At 42.0% G+C, this 25,174-nt stretch overlaps 1 protein-coding gene across 7 annotated transcripts in view; it reads right to left on the bottom strand.

Annotated features, from left to right (window-relative positions):
- The window catches only part of ARL15 (ARF like GTPase 15), a 386,198-nt gene extending 379,159 nt beyond the window's left edge, over window positions 1–7,039 (bottom strand). For 6 of the 7 annotated variants that reach the window (XR_012071492.1, XR_012071493.1, XR_012071494.1 and 3 more), the window contains exon 1: window positions 6,883–7,039. Coding sequence is in view for 2 of the 7 variants with exons in the window: in XM_072958699.1 (XP_072814800.1) it covers window positions 6,883–6,930 (48 nt within the window). In the remaining 5 variants the exon portion in view is untranslated. The remainder of the gene's footprint in view (window positions 1–6,882) is intronic. The other variant, XM_072958700.1, reaches the window with a different exon arrangement.
- Window positions 7,040–25,174: the final 18,135 nt, after the last annotated feature.

Genomic DNA, 25,174 nt, shown 5'->3' with positions numbered 1-25,174 from the left:
TTAGGGTGGCTCCTTTTGAGAACTTGGAAGCCCCCCTTCCCCCACCATGAGCTGAGCTACGACATGGAGCCTTCATAAAGATGGGATACGGTGAGGATCAAACTAGTAATGGGAGCATGCTTAGCTTTAATTTGGATTGATTAGGTTTAACAGTGCTAAGTGGCACAACTTTGTAAAATTGATACTACAACCTGTATTTATTTCTAATAGGCCTCTGGCTGGAATTTGGGGTTTGGTTGGGGTCAGTGGCAGCTTGTTCTTAAGTTAAATTCATTCTGATGCTTGACACACACCTCCACTCCCTTGTCCATTGGAGCCCTACTTCTAAAGGTCAGTAAACCATCTACTTGGTTTGGCTGTGAGCCAAAGAGCCGGGCACCAATGCTTATGCACAAGGGTGAAGGACAGAGTGGATAAACAAAGGAAAGCAAAATCAGTGAGCAAACTCTCTCACCTTAAGGTACAAATTCACACACTTTCCCCAACTGGAGCAGGGCTGTCACTGAGTTCCCAGGAGGGCTTCTCCCAGGTGACCAGGTGACAGCAGCCATCAAGTGGCCTCTCAATTCCGAGCCCTGTGTCTGATCCATGGCCCCTCTTACTCAGGCCCTCAACTATAATGATCACTGGGCAGGCAGTACTGAACAATGCTTACTGGAATGGACTTCAAATCCACCAAGCTAGGCTCATTCCCTATCCCTGACACTCCACTGGTTATGTGATCTGGGTCAATGCTCCGCCTCCCAGAGCCTCAAGTTCCCTCTCTTCTAAGTCAGTTAGTCTTGCGTAAATCAGTAGTCTCTGGTTAACAGGATTGTTGGGAGGATTAAATCATGTGAAGCAAGTAAAACACTTTGCACTGTACTTGGTACACAGTTCCCTATTTACCAGGCATCAGACCCAATACTGGCGATAAAATGATCATCAGGACAGCAGAGTACCTTGCACTGATGCAGTTTATAGATTCAGATGATGAAAACATTTACAAAGTTCTTCAAATTAAGTTTCAAGATGGTAACCGCAGCATTAAGCCAAGTATGAGAGCCATTCTAAGCACAGGCCCCATGGCCACATGCCCTTGAAGCCAGCCCTGCCAGAAGTAAATGTGCTCAAACCCTTTGCAGATACTCAGAAATGAGGGTCACTGAAAACTGGGCTTCTGAGACTCATTCAAGTATCAGAAGCATTTGGAGAGACGCCAGGGCAGAGCCACAGCATAACTAGGGGGGCTGCAGGCTCCAAAAGAAAAGCCTGTCATTAACTCCATTTGTGAGAAATATCAGGAGAAAATGATTTTCTTGTTAAGCAAGATGCAGTTACCAGACCCTCCCTAAAAATCCTTCCTTCCTTCTAGTCTACCTCAAAAACAAACCCTTCAGAATTAATGTCATCAGGAGACTTTGCCCAAGTGAAATCCATAAGCAAATGTCTACTTGGGACCAAGCGTTGCTGGGCTCAGCCCCACTTCCCAGGCAGCATCTGGTTAAGGAACACAGCCAACTTCCAATAAACAAGAGTCTCAGGGACCACTTCAGAAGACAACTGGGGCTTGTGGCTCTGAAGGTGCCCCTGAAGTGGCACTAGGGGGCGAAGTACCAGGGTCGTCTGGAAACCCACTTGTGGTCACTTGACAACATCAGATGCTAAAGCTCACCTCAGTGACCAGAGTCAGGACATCATAGGGCAGGAGACTCAGGACACAACACAGTTGTCTTTCCAGCCTTCTCTTTTAACAGTCATTTAAATAGGAGAGCCAAGCCCTCGAGCACGTGGGAATGCCAGTTAGCCTGCTCCCGGGCCCTGGTTTCTTTACTCAAGCAGTAGCAGAGTATTTACATGAAATACACTGTAAAAATGTCAACTGCATTCCAACAGCTTTAACACCAAGCTGGAATGAAGGTGGCGAACAGGAAGGGTTCTAAGGCCACAATCTCAGCTCTATTACTTGTTAGCTGTGTGAACTGGGGGAAATTACACAACTTCTCTGAGCCTTGGTTTAATGCCTAACACGTGGAAAGCACTTACATGATCTGGCATGCAGTAAGTGCTCAATAAATGTTAACTGATCTTACCCTCATAATTCATATGCTTAATCTCCCCCGCCCACAGCAGTGGCTTAGGAGTCCTTCAGAATGCAAGTCCTAGAGGACGTGAACCATGTCTCTGTGTCCTCTCCTGGGACTCAACGCTCCAAGACTGGAACAACAGAAAGTCGAGTACCAGAGTTACCGCCTTCATATCTAAAGTTCCTGCCTAATGGTCTGGATGCTTTTAAAACTTTTTTGCTATGAGAACTGTGTTCCCATTATTCTTATGATTTGTTAATAAAAGAATATTTACGTGAATGACTAATCCAGCTGCAGTTAAGACTAAAAAATGTTTGGCCTATGTCATTACTTTATGGTCAGTTTGATCACAGTCACAACACACAAGTTGTAATGTTCACAGTCATTCAGGGTTATTCAGGGTTAAAAACAGCACATTTTTAAGACACAGAACATCAGATGAAGTCACAAAAGTGCCTCCACTCCTCTTTTCAAAAGGACTCATTTACAACTTAGTAGCACCTAAGGGCTCTGTGTATATCACAAGTTTCTGTTCTTGATTGGCTCATGAGTTGATTTTTATCCTGCAAATGGCGATGGATTTGTGCTGATCCATCTGCCTTCTCTCACCTGATCTTCGCTGTTGACACAATTTTTTATGGCGGGTATAGCCTGTCATCAAGAAACTAGGCCAGATTCACCAGCCTATACAAGGAAGAAACTTAGAACCCTGTCTTATTAAATTCCAAACCCAGCATACACAAGCAACGATCATTATCTGACAAGCAAGTACCCAAAACTAATGAAGCACTTTTAGTTGTCACATTTTCAAGCAAGTTTGCATGTTAGTGCACAATAAAACAAAGAAATGCATACAAGAGAAACCTACCAGAAAGCCAAGGAGCGCATGAGAAGTGCCTCCTCCCCAACATGCCTCTCTAACCTGTCCTGCCACAGGTTCCTGTAGAGCCACCTGCCTGCTGGTCCTGCAGCCAAGGGCAACCCAGCTGGGGGCTCACCCATCATGACTTTCAGGGTCATGCACAAAGCAGGGGTTCCAGAAATATTTGCTTAATGGATTAAGGAAAATATCAGAGTGTGGTTTCAGTTTTATAGGTATTAAACAACCCTCAAGAGAGTCTTGTGACTTCCTAGCTTGCTGATTACACTCTATATCTTTCCATACTCTGAGACTAATTTAAAACATAGTCCAGTATTTACCACTGAGTAATAATAGCCAACACACAGAAGGTGTAAGAATAACATCAGCCATGTAACCATAGTACCTTAACATTCTACCTCTGAAAAGCAATATGCGGTTTATAAACCACATCTCATGCAATCATTATAAGCATTACACAAAGCCTAATAAATTTCACTGCTGTTATTTTGATGGCAGAAGGGAGAAAAAGGTGAAATTCAGACCAACCAACCTGAGCCAGGACACAAAGAACTTTTAACGGAAAGGAATCTAGAATTGACCTTGTCCAACCTTTCAGGAAAACCTGGTAGACATGTTTTTCTCTTTCATTATAACATGACTGTTTTCTTCTACCTTATTCAAAAAGCTCCATGCATTGTCTTACTAGTTCCACCTGTCAGGAGAGAGGGAGAGAGAGATGCTGGTACTGCCTGTTGGAATAGCAGCAAAATAGCTACCCACAGATCGGACAGGAGTGAACATGGCCTTTGAAGCCCATCATGAAAATGGGAAAAAGGTATGCGGCGGGCCATGGAGATTCCCTCTTCAACTAGAAAACTGAGATTTTTATATTTAAATTGCCACCGAGGCTAAACAGATAATATCTTGAGAAACTTAAAAGTTAAGAAGAAAAGATACATTTTGCATTCCCCAGAGCCAAACACCTAATCCAAACAGATTTTATCTTGTCTTAGTTTAGAAGCTGGAGAGAAAAAAATTGTCCTGTCTCATGTTCATTCAATTTAACAAATAAAGACTGGGCACAGGGTGATACATATAATTATTAAGGAGAAGCAAATTACTGCTATTTCCCTAAACTGATATTAAAAACTGTCTTAAATATTAAGGCACTATCCTTCACCTTATCTGTCACTTCTAACTGAGAGCATTTAAGAAATCCACAGCAGCCTCTAAGATCAGAGAGCTTCATCGTCTGTTTTAATATCTCCAGTCTTTATTAAAAGCTGTTAAAAATAGCATCTCTGACTTTCTGTCATTTCTCTTCCTTTGCACTCCCCTCCAAATAAAAAAGGTTAAGTGATGACATCCAGTTCACAGAACAATGGACAATACAGACTCACACACAACTCCCTCTTCGAGCTTCCAACAGCAACAAGAAAAGTCAAACACTGATTAAAAAGAAGAGAAGATGGCACACACATTATTCCCGTCAAGTGCACGGACAGGGCTCTCACTCTAGTCCACAAGCTCAGCAAAATCTGAAGAGTCCAAGTTGGAATGAAAGGAGCCTGTTTTCTCTGACAGATGAGTAAAAGAACTTGGGAATTGACTTTTAAAATAGTATCCCAGATAACAAAACTGATTTTCATTTTTTAGAAACTGGTTTTTAATAAACACCAGATAAAGATTATGTACAAGCAAACGAAGTCCATACAAAAGGCAAGCTGAAAGGAATAACATGGAACATCATTTTCTCTGAGAGCTGATAAGCAAAAAGTAAACAAAAAGACCACCTAAGGAGGGTTTTTTCCCTTAATATTTAAGGATTTCCTGAAGTCTTTTTAAAGCAGCAGATACTTGGCACTCTCATAAGAACTGAATTATTTCCTTTAAGAGCTTTTTTCTCACTGCCAATGATGAGCAAAATGATTTTTATGGGACTGTTTCACTGCAGTTATGAATTTTTTTAAAAAGCATAGTTAAGCTGGCAAAATAATGAGTTTTTAAAAAATAGGAACGCATAGGATATGTGGAGGAGTGGCAGGTAGAACAAAAAAGACCTGTCAAATTTGGGACCCACTGATTTTTTTACACAAAAACTGTTAGTAAATTGACAAAGTTAATCCGCTTTTAAGGAAACCCAGAGCCCCACAAACATTCATCCACCCATCCTTGGACTCTCCATCCAGAAATTAGCCTGAGTAATTAACCAGAGTCTTCAATTTTTTTTTCCCACTAACTGCGTTAGTGGGTTTGGCACCTCAAAGACAGCAATGTGATGCAATTTGCAGATTTATAATCCACCCAGGAAATACAGAAAATAATAAAACGATCAGAACTATATGACTTCCTCTCAAGGAACTACTAATTAAGTATCCAAAATTACATTTCAATAGTATAGGTAATGTAACCCTTTCCTACTCAGTAATTATCCTCAACAAACTTTGACTTTAATTCTGGCAAACTCCAAGACAAAACCATAGTACTGTATTTTAAGATAAGCTACAAAATAATCAGTTACTTAATTCAGAAAATAATATTTAAGAAACATTTGGCAACTCTCTTTACCTACACTTTGGCACTCTGCATTTTAAAGAATGCTCCTAATCAGATAAACCCCTTAACCAGGTCCAGTAGTGGGCGGATAATGTCCATTTATCACAAAGATAGAGGAAGTTACTGACACCAGGGAATGAGCAAAACAGAACTTGAACCCATAATTTTTGACTCCCCTCCGTTCACAAGGTCATGCATTAACTGCAGTCAGCACCCCTCCCCACAAGACCATCAAACCATGAAGGTTTAGGGGAAGCAGTTCCTTTCTATAAACTAAAATTAACCCCAAATACAAGAGAGCATTACAAAGCCAGTCCTTGTCCAGCGTTTCCTGATCATAGAAGCTGTCACAGTCTTTCTCAGTACAGCATTAAGTGTGATTCCTAGAAGGCACTGGCAAATCCCTGCCAGGCCAATCTGCAGTCAGAAACCAAACTGCATGTGTTCAACAAGACGACAGGACGGTCAGTGTTTTAACCATCTACTTCAACTCTACAATGCAGTAGCGATTCCGGCTAACAGGTTAAACCTGGTAATTGTTTAGGATCGAACACAGCCGATGTCAATGAGGATCCCCGTGGACACAAACAAGCATCTCTGGGGAAATATAATTTCTGGAACAATACATGGTGCTTGCAATAATTACACACACAAGTCCATTTTTAAAGTTACATTCAGTCCCAGCATTGTGCTGGTACTTTTCTCATCTCAACTTCTCAGCACAAGCCTGGCCTAAAAGCACAAGTAAGAGCCAATCTGTGCGCAGGGTAAAAGCGGCATGCGCCCACAGCAGGAACGGTGAGGCAATGCCTGCCCCTACCAGTCCTGTTCTAGCCGGGCTGCGGTGCAGTTTAGTCCCGTCTACTTCATGGTAATATGCTTTTAAAACCCCGCCGCGACCGAGGTCATAGCTTTAGAGATCTAATAACAACCAAATGACCGGAGCTGCCGGGCACTTAGTAAGCCATTCTGGTTATGGCTCTTTAATAGTACCTGGAGTTCTGCTAAAGTCAGAGAGGAAAAACTCCTGCTTCCTCCGAAAGAAAGTCCTTTGCAGGAGCGCACAGAAAAGCAAAGAACCCGACGGCGGTCAGGGGACGCCCCGCCGCCGCGGCCCCATCTCTCGGGGAGACCCTGTGCGACCCTCGCCCCGCAGCACCGCTGACCCGGGCCACACCTTTACCTGTCAGCTCCACCGCCCCCGCGGACCTGCGGCCCCGCCGTCTCGGCTGCCGCCCCTCCGAGTCCCGGCACAGCTCTAGAGCAGGCTACGGGAGATAGAACCTCAAAGGCATCCCATCCCAAAGAAAGAAAGCAAAAAGGCTGTTCCTCCAGGCGGAGGGACAACGGGCACGTCGAGGTCCGAAAGGCGACACGCCACCCCTGCCCCGCACCTACCAGATAATCCATGTACAGAAACGCCTCAGTTATCCTGAGATCAGACATCCGGCAGCCTAAAGCATCCGGAACGGCTCCGAACCCGGAAAAAAAAACCAGCGTCTCTGGCTGCGAGCGAGCAGCCCCTGAAAAAGCCAGCAACAACGAAAATAGCCGACAGCAGCCGAGGGGCCGAAGATTACACAAGGGGCGCGGCGATTGGCCGGGCGGGCGGGCAGAAGGAAAGCAGAGCGCTCATTGGCTGCGGCGCCTATAAAAGGCAGGCCACTGCGGGTGGCCGGGGAGAAGCGCGGGAGCGGCGAGGGCGCTGGTTCCTGTGAGGAGGGCGGAGGGGCGGGGGCTGGGGAGGCGCGAGCGGAAGAGCTAGCCGGGAAAAGCGGAAAATCGGCTGGTGCTGCCACCGCCCGAGTTCTGTGTGCTTCCGTAGCCTCCAAGTTGGGTAGATCGGAGCCGAACTAGGGCTCCAGTGCTGGAGAGCCTTAGTGTTTCCTCCCAACTCCCCAGTAGGAACCTAGAGCTGAAACGTGGGAGGCGTGGTAGCCACCGATACTTAATTCCCCTCTCGCTAGCGGTTTCCCTAAGGCCCTGTGGCCTCGAGACGGTACCGTAGGAGTGATTGGAAAGTGTGATTGGGTACTCTGAACTGGCAAGCCTGTGACTCGGGGACGACCCCTCCCCAACTTCAGAATATGAAGCTGCGAAGACGGACACCCTCCAGCCTGACATTCCTGGGGGTATATAGAAGCCCCCCACCCCGCCCCGCGTGGCCAGAGGTAACTCAGGAGGCTCCCTTTTATCAGAAGGCTAGATTGTCCCAGGGGAATTTGCTCGCCACCGTGGTGAGAGGAAAAGAAAAAAAAGTTAAGGGACTCTGTAGACTTGAGACACTCGGGAAGCATCAGCTGATCAGTTCTTTGCAGGCTTTGTGGCCAGTTACACTGTGCACAAATCTATTGCTCCTGAAGAAAATGAGCAATAAAGAAGCGCTCTGAGAAGACCTGAGTAATAGTGTTTGTGACCCAATGTCATTATAAAAGGTAGAAGTATCTATAAGCAGGTGCACTTGAGACGTGCGTTTCCTGGTCAATAATGTGGAAATTGGTGTTGGGATTTCAATATTGCGTTAGGCTTGCAAGTGGGGTACCCTGAATCAGACCAAAACCGGGATAGGCACACTCCACGCTCTTTTTTTTTTTTTTTTTTTTTGAAGATTCAGGCTATGAACAACTAGCAATGCCAGACACACCTATCTTATTAGGCTCAGGTGACTGAAGTGCCACCACCCCCACCACCCAGCCTTTGAGAAGGATGAGGGATGGCTCTCACCTGTGTTAATAATTAGGGCTTCCTTACAATAACGTTTAGAGTCAAACTTGATCAACTGAAATCTTTCTGAAGAGACTGCCTGACTGTATATAACTGTTGTTTTAAAGATTGAAGCTTTATTTTCCCCCTAACTTGGCACCTTCCTTTTTTGTATCCTTAGGAACAGATTTCCATCAAATAAGCTTACCTGAGGCTGCTGAAACATTTCTGTGAGATAACAATGGAATTCACCCTAGAGGTGCAGATAACCCAGAAGGGAGTGTAGCTCTTTAGAGGGGGCTCCAGATTGGTGATCCATGTGATTTGGAGCATCCCATCCCATCTCTCTGAACTTGTTTCTTTCGCTGCAAAATGAGCATTCTTATGGCCAGAGGGTTCTTTTTTTTAAACTAAAGGCCTATAAATATATACACACTCAGTACAGAGCTTGATTTTGTTAATCAATTTACAGACAATGGTATATGTGTACGTAAGACATTATACTTATGAAGAAATTACATGAGTTTTTGTCTGTGTAGGAGCTAACTAGACTCAATAGCTTCAAACCATTAGATCCAACTTTGATTGTTATTGGCATGCTGTGAAGTCAACACATATAGGTTTATTAGAGATTTTGACCTGGCTTCTGGAGGTCACGATCCACTATAAACCTATAGCACAACTGGTCCAAACTAACTGCAGAAGTTAAAGGCATCTCAAACTTGCTAGCAAAAGTAATTCAAATGGACAAGAAACTATTTGAATTTTTTTCTTTCTTTCTCTCTATGGATAAACACATTGCAAATAAGAATAAAGGGCTAGAGTTAGCAAAGAGACAACTTTTGGTCCATTGTCTAACCTATAAACGCTCTTGAGAGGCCTGTGAGTTTTTATGCAAGGGAAGATCACCGCTCAGGAGCAGCTAGCTCCTGCCTTTCTTTAAAGCTAACCTTAGAGAAAAAGAATCGTGAACAGAAGGTCATCAGGCTAAACATAGTTCATGCTTCCTCTGAGAATGAATAAGCAAGGAAATGAACTTTTCAAAGTTCCAAAGGCTGCACTCACCCCATTCCACACCATTTGCATATTCATTCTGACTGGCACCAAGGAAAACTTTGTATTCAGTGTAATGTATTAAAAGAATCATACTGCCTTTTGAAAAAGGATCCTTGTAAAAACCCTGACGCTTCAGAACTCCATATGAAGCGCATTTTTCCAGCTGTGTGTTAACCTGGGATGCTAATGTGTCCACTCTTGTGCAGGGGAAAGAGGCTAACTTGATTATGTTGATATGAACAGATAATACACTACCTGCTACCTGAAGCTGTTCTTAGCTGATAGTTGGCATAAGTAATCACCCCCAATACATGCTTTTAAAGAAGTGTAGAGAGGTTTGAATTACATTCATTCAACCTTCCCCACTATCTGCCAAGTAACAGGCTGCAGTCTTGAATAACATGATCTCATTAATGTAGTACTGCCTTTGCTCTCGGTAAGGGCCCTCTTCCAGATGCCTAAGAAAACATGTATTAACTCATGAGGCAGTTGCATTACTACCAGGTTTTGAAGAGGCCATGACTGTTGCTTGTCAAAAACAAGGAGAAATTCTTTTGACAGTCTATACTTTACAATTTCTTTAAGACTGCTGGCTAGCCAAATTTGGAGGGAATTTTTGTTAAAATGTTACTTGTAGGAAACAAAAACAGAAATGCATTTTTGCAACTTAGTCTCCCAAATTCTACCATCCAGAAAAACCAACATATTAATGGCTATTTCCATCTACTCCTTGTTTTATTGTTCATTTGATATATAAAAACACAGAAGAATACTGTCTTTACTAGTTTTTTTTTTATCATGCACACTCAATTAAGTTCACTGTATCATGAAACCCTTCATAAATGTTTAATGGCTACATAAGACTATTGTATAAATGTACTATGTTAACAAGTCCTCTCTTAGATATTACTGTTATAAATATTGCAGTGAATGTTTGCTTATAAAATCACATCTCTTCATCCTAGAGATAATTTCTAGCAATGCAATTACTGGTACAAAGAGTACATGAGCATCTTTAATACTCATGTATTAGCTTCTAGTCTTCTTTCCTCTACCCCAACTCCAAAGTAGGGAGTGCTTACTTTGCTTCATTCTTGCCTTGATTGAATGTATTATTCCTTAATAGCTGAGATAACGTCTTTCATAAGAATAACTCTTAAGCCAAGTAGAAGTGTCCAGACACTGAATTCTACAGGGGTCATCGCACACACTGTTTGCTCATTTACTACATCTGGTAACTCCTATGACTTTAAAATTCTCTTCTAAGCCTTGCCTAAGTTCTAGAGTGGGGAAAGCCAGCAAAAAGCAGATTCTTGCTTCAGAACTCCCACCAGCTCAGAAATAAGAAGCACCTGATTCTCTGAACTGAGAAAGACTGAAAACACAAGACAGCTGTGAGTCTTTAGAAGGCTCATTTTAGCCCACCAATCTGCCTCACTCCTCAACGCCAGGTCACCACCCCATTATCTCCCCAAAGACCAGAATGAAAGTTTACTCCTGAGGTTAAACTGGAGAGGGCTTGACCTTAGAGACACCAGGTAAGACAAAAAAGCAAAGAGTAAATTCAGTACAGCTCGAAGAAGGCTGAGGAAATCATCCAATAAGATGAGAGGCAGCCGAGCAAAGAAAATTAGCATATCATCAACCTGGAGGCCTGATAATCAGATGTTTCAAATGAACAAAGGAAAACAAAGGCAATGGTGGAAAGCAGTTATCAGATAATTCTAGCAAACATTCCACATCCCAAGACTATGCATTTCCAGACCGCAAAGACCACAAATGACCAGAACATTGAATGAAAAAAAGACACATTACCATTAAAGAAACAGCAATTTTAAAACCTTCTTACAGAAGCACCATGCCAGACGTTTTACCAGCAAGTTTACCAAACATTCCAGTAACAAAAAATTCCAACCTTAAAACTTCGAGTGGGTTTCTTCTGAGGCCTCGCTCCTCAGCTGGCAGATGGCTCCCAACGCGGTCTTTCCTCTGCGCATGCGCGTCCCCCGTGACTCTCCGCGTATCCTCATCCATCTCTTTATAAAGACTCCAATTACGTCGGAATTAGGGCCCACCCTCACTACCTCGTTTTAACTGACCTTCTTAAAGCCCCTATCTGCAGATCCAATCACTTTCTGAGGTACTGGGAGTTGGGGCTTGAACATGTGAATTTCGGGGTGGGGGTAAGGCAATTCAGCGCATAGCAACATTCCCAGTTGGCAATTTAAGAAGAAAAGGGAATTTATTCGGATTGTGAGGGATATTTACCAAAAATTTAGGCACACATATTCAATAATGAAACATTTAAAAGCCTTTGCTTTAAAATCAGAAAAGACAAGGTTGCCAGTTATCACTGCTTCTGTTACATTATCCTGAAGGTCCTGGACGGCATAATCAAACCAAAAATATGAATAATAAAGATGGAAAGAAAGAAACAACTCATCTGCAGATAAAACAGAAATCTACATATCCATTATTAAAATGAAAATGAAATCTTGTTACTCCTTAAAAATCAATATAAAATATGTTTCTAGTTTCTCAGCAACAAAGTTAGGAGATCTTCTTTAAAATAATCTTTAAAATAGAAATTTCAAAAACACCTAAGAATAATTCTTTCAACTATAAGATTTTGAGAGAAATCTAAAACCTGAATATATATGATGTTCATGGATAGAAAGACAGCTGGAGAGATATGAATTCTCAAATTGATATATCAATTCAAAAATTGTAACATTCAAAATCACAGAGGATGTTATATAGAACACTACTTAACTACCCTTAATTTGAGAAGTGCCCTCCTCTTTGTGAACAAAGCACTTATCTTCTGTGTATTTATATACTGGCATTTAACATACTGTCTTGTGTGTAGTTGTTAATAGTCTAGATGCTATATAGCCAGTCTACCTGGGTTGGAATTTTGGCTTTACCTCTTTCAAGTTCTGCGATCCCAGGAATGTTACATAACTTCTCTGTAACTTTTTTACCCTGATTTATAGGTAAAGAAACAAATGCCTACATCACTGGGTTATTAGGATTAAGAGTTAATGTCAGACACGTGAACAGTACCTGGCACACAGTCAGCATTATGTAACTGTTGGATGCTGCTGCTGTTTCTGCTTTCTCCCTTACCAGGCTGGGTTCCTCGGAGGAAGAACACCGCTTCTCAATGGACTGCACAGCCTCAGAGCCTACTCCAGTGCCAGGCACGTGTGTGTGTGTGTGTGTGTGTGTGTGTGTGTTAGCTGCACAGTTACACAGCACAGAGGAACTTGGTAGTGGGGTGGGAGAGGTCCATGTGTCATGTTTAAAGAAACCTGATTCAGTAGCCTAAGATATTTGAAAAGGGAGACCATTCTCATATGTCTTGAAAAGTAAATGCCCGAAGCATGATCCATAGCAACACTTGTGAAAATACCCTTTTAATTTCATCTTACCTTTAAGCTGTTTAAAAGCCTTTGTCCACCGGATGCCTGAGTTTCTTCTAACACACCTTTGTCATGGTATTCCATGTGCAGAGGGTTGAGTGGATCAGATCCTTTAGCTCATAGCATCTTATACTATCATTACTGGTCCATTCAGGGCCCCTCTCTTGATTTATTTACTTCCTTTATCCCTACAACCCCTACCTCACGATAGGTAATCATTCTAATGTTTCAAAGATGTATCTCCTTTGTCATCTTTCAACTTTGCCCATGATGTCCCTGGCTGAACAAAAAATTGTAATCACACCTAACTTTGGACCTTATGGCTGGAACTTCTGAAGTTAAAAAGTTCTTTCCTGCCACAAAGGCAAGAGTCTACCTATTCAATGACTTCATGGCGTTACCTGTCACTTTGGGGGCTTTTAACTATTTGGAAACAATCTTTTGCGTGAAGTGTTAGGTTGAGATGTATCTGTATTTATCTAGTTAGCCAAGGCTGTTGTTAGGATTAAGTAACAACTCAGGTGCTGGCTGTTATCCTGTGTACTGAAATCTTTGTAGGAAGCATTGTGTATTTCAGAGACAGTGCCTTTGACTTAGTCTAGAGACAAGAAGAATCTTGCTTCCACCATCAACCACCTCAGGGAAATTACTCAGCTTTGGAGTTACAATGTCATCTTTAACACATTGATGAAATGAAATAAACTAAGCAAAAGAGTAAACTAAAGAGCAATGAGAAGATGAGATTTTGTTGATTCTTCTTTGGCTTTCTGCAGCGTGGCTCAAAATAGAATAAAAAATAAAAACTGTAAGCTGGGCAGTTCAGTAAAAGCAGGCTGGCTTTGTGTGCCACAAAGCTCTGGATTTTGTGTCATTTACTTGAAAGCAGTCAAGTGCATCAGGAGACCTCTGTTGCAATTCAAACACATTTTATTTGGCTGCTTGGCCCATTGGCTGACTTCCATTGGTAAAAACCACATCCACACTCCAGTGGTGAACAAAAACTTGCATGCTACATAGTGGACATAAGACTACGTCCCTCTGTGGCAGACACTCATGCAGGAAAGTGCAAGATCACTGTGCTCCTCTTTGTAGTTGAAATCTCTGTTGTGAGCATACGATGAGGTAAAGCTCTCATTCTGTAGACATGAAATATTGATAAATTATTATAGGAAAGTGCTGTGTTGAAAGAACAACTTTCAGTCTCAAAATCATGGTGATTTATTTTTTATAAATATTCTCCATACAACCATATCATTTTGATGATGTCTAGACTACTTGATTAAATGTTCCAGAGCGCATACGAAGTACTAAGACGTAAGCAATGCTTTGTTTCCATTCATCAAGGAAAAACATCTACTTTTGTCTTATGTCAGTGATCCTCACGGGTCCCCAATTTTTAGAACATATTTAGAAGGAAAAGAAGAAAAGTAGCAAATGTTGCCCGGTCTTTGATAGTCCTGAATCTTAATTCACTAATGTTAAGTGAGAACTCAGTTTATGCTCTTTTAAAACATGTTAGAGCCCTAATGTGATTCTCTTCTATAAGAAGGCTGGATGCTTGGATAACTCCCTCACTTCCTAGTAGGATAAACAATTTTGTTTTTCCAAAGAGGGACACTTCAATAAGGCAACTATTTGCTTATCATAAGAAAAGGAAATCATAATAATATTGAAACCATGTGTAGCTCTTATTCGAAATTAAGAAATTAAGTCTTGCATTTTTCTTCTCTCAGCCTCAGCATTCTTATGAGAAATAATTAACAGTCATTAGATGTTTGGTTATTATGATGGGTGGGAGTCTAATTCTTTGCTCAAATCTCTCAGGAGAAGGCTACAGTTACTGAGTATATAAAGGAACATCAGTCATCAGTGGTATTGTTCATGGGACATTTTACAGAACCAAGCAGTAACAAAATATTCAGTTCTCAGGATATCAAACATCATTTTATGAAAATGATTTGACACATCACAATCGTAAAACTTGATAAATTACTCTCAAAATGTTTAAGAATATGTGAATCCAAGAAACACACGTGACACACAAGCCCATTTTCATACAGGAAAGCCTCTCTTAAGGCCTTTGTCTTGAGTCTAGTATGATATGGTTGGTTATTTTGGTAGGTTTATTTATATTTTGCAGGGTTGGGGTAGGGGTGGTAGTTTCCTCAAATCTTACCTTTCCTTTGGGGGTTCCATTTGAGTTACTAAAATTTCCTGTTATTTTGTACAGAATGCACCACAGACTGACAGTAAATAAAACTTTGTATCATTGTCTGAAATTCTAAAACAGAGAGGGAAGCTGCTGGGTCATGAGACCAAGAGGGAGGAAATGCTGTTTTGTATCATATCAGAAGTGATAGGCTACATTTTACAAAAGACTAAAACATCCCTTGTATTGAAAAAAGAAAGGAGGGCAATGACTTGTTTAAACATGCAAGTCGATAATGAGTGATGTCCCAGCCTTCACAACATCACAGATACAACCCTTGGGAAAGGAACAGAAGTCTGTTCACAGTTGAACAAGATGCTGCCTTTGTACGGGACAATTCGGGCCATGGTGCATTTTTAGTAAATTACCAGATGTGTTTGGTAAATCTGTAATACAGAAGGATTCATCGTGTTCACTGTGTGTGACAAGTACAAAATTAAGCAAGTTAAATCAGTCCCAATGGGAAAAAAATGCAGTGTAGGCAACCTATCAAATGACCAAAAGCTAAAGCAATTCCTTAGGAGACAAAATGCTTACACTACCTGATTATGCTTTTGCTCAGAAAGGGTTTCTATTGGAAGAACCACAGGTGTGAGATTTTATGTGAAATTGTGACCGTTTTCAATCCATGCCTCATCAAATAAGGTAGTTTAATACTGAATACCTACATTTGTATCTGATTCATTGCATCAACCAATTGGGGGAAAACAATAGTGAAATACTAAGATGTGCTGTGGGCTCACAAAAGGCCCACGTGCTTTTAAGAGGATGCCAAAAACGTAGATTTGGGAGATAAATTCCATGTAAGGTCAGGCTCGCAAGTCTGGGCAACTTGGAACAAATTATTTAATGCCAACATGCCTTAATTTTCTCATCTGTTAAATATTGAGGATAAAAACCACCTCCATAGAATTGCTTGGATTAAATTAGATAATACCTGTAAAAGCTATAAATCACTTAGAATGGTATCTGACATATAATAAGCATTCAAAGCAATTTTTTCACCCATGTTTATTAAGGATTAGTTGGGTCCTAGCAGGAGGGAAGTTAAGGTCTGGACTCAATAAAATACTGTTGGGGCCTAAAATCCAAACCCCAGCAAAGAGGTGGAACACAGACAGCCTTGAGATAGAGAACTTGGTTTAAGGAGGGAATGGGACACTGAAAGTGACTTGAAAAGGCAGGGTGGAGCATGGCCTATAAGGAACCAGCCTGACTGGAATGAGAGCACCCCGTCCAGAGATGTGACTGGTTGAAAGGGGCATGGATTCCATGACTGAGGCGGTCAGGCTCTGAGAGGACCCTGTTACAGTTCCCTCAGGAGATGTCCTAGAAATAGTACTGGTTCCTAGAAAACAGGGCAGAATGTACGAGCAGAGTCTAGCAGCAGGAAGCTCAGTTAAGAGGTACTGAGGCCCATCTAAGGATGAGCAGGTCAGGTTCTAGCCCAGGGTAAGCATGAGGGAAAGAAGGCAGCAACTGTCAAGGAGAAAATAGGAAGTCTTTACGGTGTTCGACGGAGGGAACAAAGAAGTGATGAGGGCAAGAGGACTCCAGAATCTTGAAGGCGCCTCTACTGTCTACTACTGTATCCAGACGAGATAAGGTGGTCATTGGCAGATGGTGGGGCCTACTCTTGCAGAGCACAGGGGAGGTCAGGGGCTGGCCTCGCCCTTTGTATCTGAAAGTTCCTAAATCATCATTTGTGAAACTAGGACAGAGGAAAGAGGAGGCAAGACTTCTGAGCAGTGGAGGAAAGCCCCTGGGTACTGGAGGGCCACTCAGGACACTGTTTGTAATTAGAACCACCTGAAGGATTAACAGCCCAGGAGGGCGGATACAAGGCAGGATGGGAGATAAAAATGAGCCTCTGGGATCAGGACACAAAGTTTTAAAAACCTTTTCCTTGGTGTGGACTTTGCTGCCTATTTTACCTTAATAATGTAACTGAATGTCATGTTATATCATGTTATGTGGTATCCCAAAAGAGTTAATTCCACTTCCCCTAGCTCTACTGAGATATAATTGACATATAACATTGTGTTATACAATGTAAGATATACAATGTGATAATTTGATACACATATATAATTTCAAAATGTTTACCACAATAATGTTAGTCCACAATGTTACTCAGCCATAAAAAGGAATGAAATAATGTCATTTGCAGCAGCATGGATGGACCTAGAGATCATCATACTAAATGAAGTCAGTCAAAAGAAAGACAAATACCATATGGTATCACTTACATGTGGAATCTAAAAAAATGACACAAACGAACTTACTTAATAAAACAGAAAGAGACCGACAGATATACAAAACAAACTTATGGTTACTGAAAGGAGGAGAGGAGGGAGGGTAAATTGGGAGTTTGGGATTGGCAGATACTAACTACTGCGTACAGAATAGATAAACAACAGAGTCCTACTGTCTAGCACAGGGAAAAATATTCAATGGCTTGTAGTAATCTGTAATGAAAATGAATATGTGTATATATATTTGTATAACTGAATCACTATGCTGTACACCAGAAACGAATACAACATTGTAAATCAACTATACATCAATTTAAAAAAATGGGAAAAAAATGTTAGTCAACACATCCCTTACCTCATGATTGCCATTTTGTTGTTGTTACACTCATAGCAACTTTCAAGTATACATCACTGTATTGTTAACTACAGTCATTATGCTGTACATTAGATCCCCAGAACATCTTATAACTGAAAGTTTGTATCCTTTGAGCAACATCTCTTCATTTCCCTCCTCTCTCAGCCTCTAGCAACTACCATTCTACCCTCTGTTTCTGTGAGTTTGATGTTTTTAGATTTCACATGTGAGATGAGATAGTGTAGTATTTACCTTTCTCTGTCTGCCTTATTTCGCTCAGCCTAATGCCCTCAGGGTCCATCCATGTTGTTACAAATGGTAGGATTTCCTTCTTTCTCGTGGCTGAATAATATTCCATTGTGTGCATGTGTGATATTCAAAAAATCATTGCCAAGACCAATGTCAAGGAACTTTTCCCCTATGTTCCTCTAGGAGTTTTATAATTTCAAATCTTAATGAGTTAATTCAATATTTAAGTACTTAGAAAGTACTTAAATACTGTTCATTGCAGTATTATTTACAATATCTAAGATAAGGAAAGAACTTGTGTCCATTGATGGAAGAATATATAAAGAAACACACACACACACACACACACACACACACACACACACACAATGAAATATTACTCAGCCATGAAAAAGGCAATCTTGCCATTTGCAACAATATGGATGACCCTTGACAGCAATAGGCTAAGTGAAATAAGTCAAAGAAAAATAATTATATGATCTCACTTACATATGAAATTTAAACTAATGCCCTCCCTCCTCAAACAGTGAACTCATACAGAGAACAGATTGGTGGTTCCCAGAGGCAGGGGAAGGGTGTTGGTGACATGGGTGAATGTGGTCAAAAAGTGCAAACTTCCAGTTACAAAGTAAGTAAGTCATGGCATTGGAATGTAGGCCATGGTGACTCTAGCTAATAATTCTGATTTGCATATTTGAAAGTTGCTAAAGAAGTAGATCTTAAAAGTTCTCATCACAAGATAAAAAATTTTAGTAACTTATGGTGAAAAACAACATGAAAACAAATATATGCATGTTCCTGTGTGACTGAAGCATTATGCTGTACACCAGAAATTGACACACTGTAAACTAACTATATACTTCAATAAAAATATATATACACAAAAGAAAAAAAATTATAACTTTGTGTGGTGATGGATATTAACTAGACTTACTCTGGTGATCAAATATGGGATCATTATGCTGCATACCTGAAACTAATAAAATGAACTATGCTAATTATATCTCATTTTTTAAAAAGCAGAATGAGTGTGCAAATGGGAAAACTTCAGGGCTCAGCAGCATTTACGCCTTACATACATATGTACACACACACATGCTGCCCGTTCTCCTCAGTTTCAGAAAGCTCATGATAGAGTGGGAAGAGCCTGAACTACTAGACCTAAATTCTCTTCCCACTAACCCAGCTTAATTGTTCTGGGCACCAGTTTCCTTTAAGAAGGGAAAATTGAACAATTTTATCAATGTGGGGTTTGCAGTAACTTGTGATCCTTGGTTGGGGAACACTCTGCAAAGATATTTGTTATTGATATTGCCAATGAACTGTTCCAACTGGATACTGGCTAAAAAATAACTTGCCCTCCTCTACTCACTCTCCAATTCACACAGCACAACAGGAATTGCTATAGATCACCTCTCTGTGATGAGCCCTAATGCCTTTTTCCCTAAATGTAGCTATTATCTCAGTTTGCTCATCTCCCTCTCCCTCACTTCCATTCTCTGCCCCAGTCTACTCACTCCTACCAACTGCATCATCCAGGCTCCCTTGCCAGTGGGAAATATCCGCTGAAGACAAGGAGGTGGGGATTGAAGGGGGCTGTGTTAGTCCCCCCACTACTCCTGTCCTGCTGTGGCAGAGTGTGGCAGTGGCTGCATTCCTCTACCTTTACGGCTCTTGTTGGTGGCCTTCTTGCCCGGCTCAAGCTCTCAATGGACAGTAGTAACATTGGTCCTGTCCTTTGTCCCTTCGTGCATGGAGAAGGTAACGGCTTCCTCTATGGCTGGTTCCTGGAGCGTCTCCATCTCGTTGATTTTCCTACCCCTGCTGACACCAACATAAATGGTACCTTCACGAAACACTCTTCCAAACCCTAGGTCTTGAATCCACATCTGTCTCTCACCATCTCCAACTCTGATGTTGTGGGTGACCTGCAGAAGCTGGCACCTTTTACCACAGAGCTACACATGCCTTTGTCCCAGGATTTAAAGAAGCTGAAGGATCTGTAGAAGCTAGAAGAAGTGAGTGAGCCCAAGTATGTCAAAAGCAGGGAAGGCAGTCCCCAACCAGGGCAGGTATCTATTCCATTGAGAACAAGGTGCTGCCACTTCTGTGATGGAAGTAGTCCAATGTAATTAATCTGCCTCCAGGTAGCTGGCTGGTTCTCCCCTTCCCCACTCCTGCCCCCAGAAAATGGTGCTGCATCAGGACTCAGTGCTCGTCTCTGCTCTTGGAAGGCTGGGCACTTGGCAGCTGCTGCAGCCAGATCAGCCTGGTGAGAAGAAATACATGTTGTGAGGCCACACATAAAACTTCATCCTTATATGGTTCAGAGCTCATATGACTAACATCCCAGAACAGGCCAACTTTGCCCACCTGATTATTAAAATCCTCTTCTGCTGAACTTGTTCTTTGGGAAGCACTGACATGAGACAAAATATCTTCACCCTCTGTCTGAATGCTGTCTGGTCACATCCCAGTTTCTCAGACCTCTTCGTCAGCAATTTTCCAATCACATTCCTTTCCAGTCTCTGACTATCCACCTCAACCATAAGCAACTGCCCATTATCCATGTAGATCTGAACCTCTAGCCATCTCTTCTTCCAGACAAAATGAGCCATCAGATGCACTGCCCAAAGTTCTGCCCATTAGGAGTTAGGTTTTCCTTAAATACTATCCTTCGGAGCCACCTTGGGTAGGGCTGGAGCACTGCAGCCATCCACTTTTGGGTGGTGTTGGAAAATCATGCAGAATTATGTAAATTTTTTTTATTCATTGGCCAACTAGCCATGGATGCCTCCTCATGGGGCTTTAGGTACACATTAAGAGGGAGAAGGATGTATGGCAGCCACGGGCATCTGAGACACTTACTCATGAAATTTCCCTGGGCCCCTAGGACCTCTGGTGACTGAAGACTTCTCTAGAGGGGGAGGGGACGTCTGGAGAGTGTCAGGAGTCTTCAGGCCTGAGTCCCTTGGATGACAAGCCCCTGGAGGAGTGGGAACACTTTCTTAGCCATCCATACCCTCCCTCCCTTCAACTCCTGCAGTTAAGCAGCGTCTTCTCTTAGTCAGAGAAGAAGTCCATTTAGAAGTCTCCTGCAGCTGCTAGTGAAGAAACTCCCAGCTTCCCTTTGCCACAGTAAAAGCACTGGGGCCAAGGTGTCCCAGTGGTCTTCTAACCTAGCAGGACCCTGTGAGGACGTCCCGGGACAGACCCCTCCCCATACCCTGTGCTGTAGCTCCTCTCTGAAGTACCCAGATAATAGGATCTCATGCCTATTTCCTGAGTTTTTCAGATGCTAAAAACCACCACCAAAGGGAAGAAATTAACTACTTGATGATCTAGAGCACAGGGACCCCCACCCCCCCCAAACCTTCTGGCACCCAGGGGTTGATAGTGTTGACTGCCCTGTTACCTCGATATCAACCAATCAGAGAATTGTGCACAAGATGATCGTACCCTGTGACCATCCTCCCTCACCCGGCCTAAAAAAATTAGTCTCCATCTACATGGCACAATTCTCTGTAAAAAATCCTTAAAAGGGACTGAACAGTAAACTGAACAGAGAGCAGACACAATGGCTGTCTAATTTTTAATTTAAAAAGTTTTTTTGTTTAGCTTTTTGGTATCTTCCAAACTGTCTGCAATGAATATGTATTCCTTTTGTAACTTCTCCAGGAAGATCTAATTTCAGCCAGGGCCAGAGTTTAGGCCACAGTCAGCTTCTTGGCATCAAAACCACTGGCCTCCTTATCTCAAGGAAGAATAGGAAAAGATGCCCCACATTTATTGCCCCTTTGGCCTCTAAATTCGGATTTCTCCCCAGAACCCTTGGTTGCTGCATTATTTTTAGTTCATTCCACCATACAATGGATGCTTCCAGATTAAGACCTAGTTCCTGTCATCCTGTATGTCTTAGTGCCAAGGTGATTTTAAAAGGAAACCAAGCTAAGCCTAAATAAACAACCTAGGAAAGATAGCGATGGCTTACTCCTTCATTCCATTCACTTTGATTAAATATCTTGACCACTATATCCCAGCATTTTTAGCTCGAAAAACAAAATATTTAAGGAATGATGAGAGGAGCTAGGAAAAAAAAATCCCATAGACTGAAGTTATCACAATATAATTTTGAAGGAGAGAACTAGCTAGCCTAAGGGTATATTACATCTATTTTTAAAGCTTATGGAAAAATTCTGACTGCATATGTGTTATGGTTTTTTAAAAAAATGCAGGCATGGAAAAATGACTGACTTTAAAAATAGCAAAATACTTGAGAGCCCAGCTTGGAGTCATTAGAGGTAGTACAGCTGGGGTCAGTTTATAGACTTCTGTTTTTAATTTGCATAAATAGTCTAGTGCTTGGCCAGAGCAGGCTTCCAGCTGCCTCATCAGACTGATTAACTTTTCAGTCACTCCACAGACACCCAAAGGTGCTGGCACTTGAGTCAGGCAGTGTGAGGCATCATGATAAGCCTGAAAAGTCAGAGGCCTCTTACACTCCCACACCAAGGAAAGCCCATGATTTCCAACGTTTTCTCAACAGGGAGCTGAAATTCTTTTGCGCTCTGCTAACGAAAAAGAAACTCCAATCCCTACCACAAGAATATCGTTAGTGGAATGCTCTTTCCACCATCCAGACTGACAAGCTGAAGGTCCACACTGTGGAGCCCTGACATGGAAAAACCAAGGAGGCCCCCTATCTTAGACCACATGAAACAGCAGCAGTACTTGCTATAGATTGAATGCTTGTGTCCCTCCCAAATTTGTAGGTTGAAATCCTGATCTCTAACGTGGAAGTGTTAGGAGGTGAGGCCTTTGGGAGGTGATCTGGTCATGAGGGTGGAGCCCCCACGAATGGGATTAGTGCCCTTCTACTAAGAGGGATGCTGGAGAGCTCCCTCGCCCTTTCTGCTGAGTGAGGACACTGTGAGAAGGTGGCATCCATGGACCAGGAAGAGGGCCCTCACCAGACACTGAATTTCCCTGCACCTTGATCTTCCCTGCCTACAGAACTGAGAAATAAATGTTTGTTGTTGTTGTCCTTCTAGGTGAAGGAATCGCAGTTTTGTGGTAGAGTGTCAACCATTTCTTCAATAAACACAGAACACTCCTGGAATCCAGGTTCTGATATTGCTGTGGACAGTGTGAAGGCTTCCTGCAGGATCTACTGTCTTGTTTATAGAAATGAGATTAAGTATGTACATGTTCAATCCCATAGAATGAAAAAGTAAGAGAATTCCAAGATTACAAGCCAGGTGACTGTTGAAAGAATTTCAGGAAAAAAACAGAACAGATGGGAGTAGTCAGGAATGGCATGATAGAATTGGGACTTAATTCATCATTTATTTAACAGGTATATTCTATAAATGATACTGAGACAGGAGGGAAGGGGGCAGGGCACAACCATTGAAGGAATGACACAGCAATTGAGGATAGGACAAACTGGTTAGAACCAAGATGGTGGAAGATTCAACTTCCAGTACAACTTCAGCCTCATGGCACACCCACAGGTGCCATGACAGTTCCCCGGATGACTATAAAAGGTCATAAGAGTGGGCAGAGGCCCAATTCCTGGAAATCCCTGCCCCTTCCCAAACATAGTTTGAATAATCCTTCCACTTGTTAGCATATGAAATTACCGAGCCCATAAAAACTAACAACTCTGCACCTCATGGTCACTCTCTCTCTCTCGCCTTCTGAGATGGCCTGTACTCTGTCTATGGAGTGTGTATCTCCCTGAATAAACTTACTTTCACTTTACCATGCCTCACTCTTGTATTCTTTCCTGAGTAAGGCAAGAACCTATTCTCCAGCAACAATACCTTCCAAGGACTCAAAGGTGAATCAGTCCCAGACCCTGGCCTCTTGCTGCTTAGTTTTGTTGAGTGTCCACTTGAACACACCTGGATTAGAGCAGAGAGTGATGAGTGTCATAACAACAGATACAGATAAACCTCTTCCAGTCACAGAACTTCCAATTTGGAAGAATCCTCAGGAATATCCTAACCCAATCTCCTCCTTTACAAATAAGAAAACTGAGAGTTTGTCACTTGCCTACCTTATGCTGTTAAGCTTGGGACTGAGCTGAGACCTTGAAGGACAGGCGAATCCAGGCAGAGGGAAGAGTAAGGGCCCCGCCAGGGTTGACATTCAGTCAAACTAGCGCCCTGCCTTCCTGCTACTGTCTGTTCTAATTGATGGGCGCCCCTGCTGACTCATTAATGATCCTGAATGTCACCCCTGGGTATAGGAACATCTCATTTCCTGCTCAGCTAAATCAGTGTAAAGGAAGAAGGAGACAGAGTTTTTAATAATGAAGTACCAAGAGGCGATTAATCTCTTAGCACTGACACAATACTTGAGATAGCACAATTCTCTCTAAAGATACCACAAATGGAGAATGAATGTACAAGAAAGTTCTCTATGTTATAAGCAGGGTAAGTGAATAAGCTGAATCCAACATCATGATTCAATTTGTATAGTTCAAGAATTATGTTAGGTGAAGTACTCACAACTGGTAAAGTTGAAAAGAAGGACAAAGAAGCTTTTTACTTTTATGGTCATCCAGGCTTTACTCCCGGGAGGAGAAGTTGGGAAGGGTTAGAGACACACGGTGGGCTTCTAGGGCGTGGCAATGCTCTCTTTTTCAGTGCTGGTAACCATTCATTACACGATACATCTGTTTTATGCACTTTTCCATATGTTACATTTAATAATAAAACTTTGAGCTAAAGCAGAATGAAGTCTGGTTTTTATTCTAAAGGCTGGGAAAATAATGTGAAAAGATCATTAGGTTCAATGGGCAGTTGCCTGTATACAGAAAAAAAAAAAGATCCTGGGAACAAAGATACTAAAAATGGCATCAAAATTAGAACATGGAGATTGGCTACAAACATCCCATGTGGAGAGCAGTCCTTGCCAGCCTTTCACTCTCAGAGTGGCTGTTGTCAAGAGCATTCTTGCTTACCATGAAGGCAAAGGGGACACCTGGTATTGCTCTCCTGGGGGATATGGCAAACCAGACGTCTAAGAAAGACACACAATATATTTTGATAGCAAATAGGTTGAGAAGGTGAAGAAACAAGACCGAATCATTGATTTTTGAATCATTGATTTTTTTTTTTTTTGCCCTTGTATCATTTTTATGCCCACCATTCTCTGGAGTGTTGTGCAATCATGACCACTCTCCATTTCCGGAGAAATCATCAATTTTTAAACAGTAAAATATGGGCACAGGATCTGAAGTCTGATATGCTTTTTGGACAGAAAGAGGCAGCAGGGAACTTCTGGTGGTCTGTGTGCATCAGAAAGGAGACAGCAGTAATGGGGGGTGGTTGTTTTCCCTAAGACATGACCATTACAACTGGTGCAGTTCAACTCCTTGCCTGCTGCACACACTGATCTTCATGTTGAGTGGGCAGGTAAGGACACCAGA

Source organism: Vicugna pacos, chromosome 3, assembly GCF_048564905.1.
Source record: "Vicugna pacos chromosome 3, VicPac4, whole genome shotgun sequence".
In the NCBI taxonomy this organism is placed as follows: domain Eukaryota; kingdom Metazoa; phylum Chordata; class Mammalia; order Artiodactyla; family Camelidae; genus Vicugna; species Vicugna pacos.
This window is presented reverse-complemented; position numbering and strand designations above follow the sequence as displayed.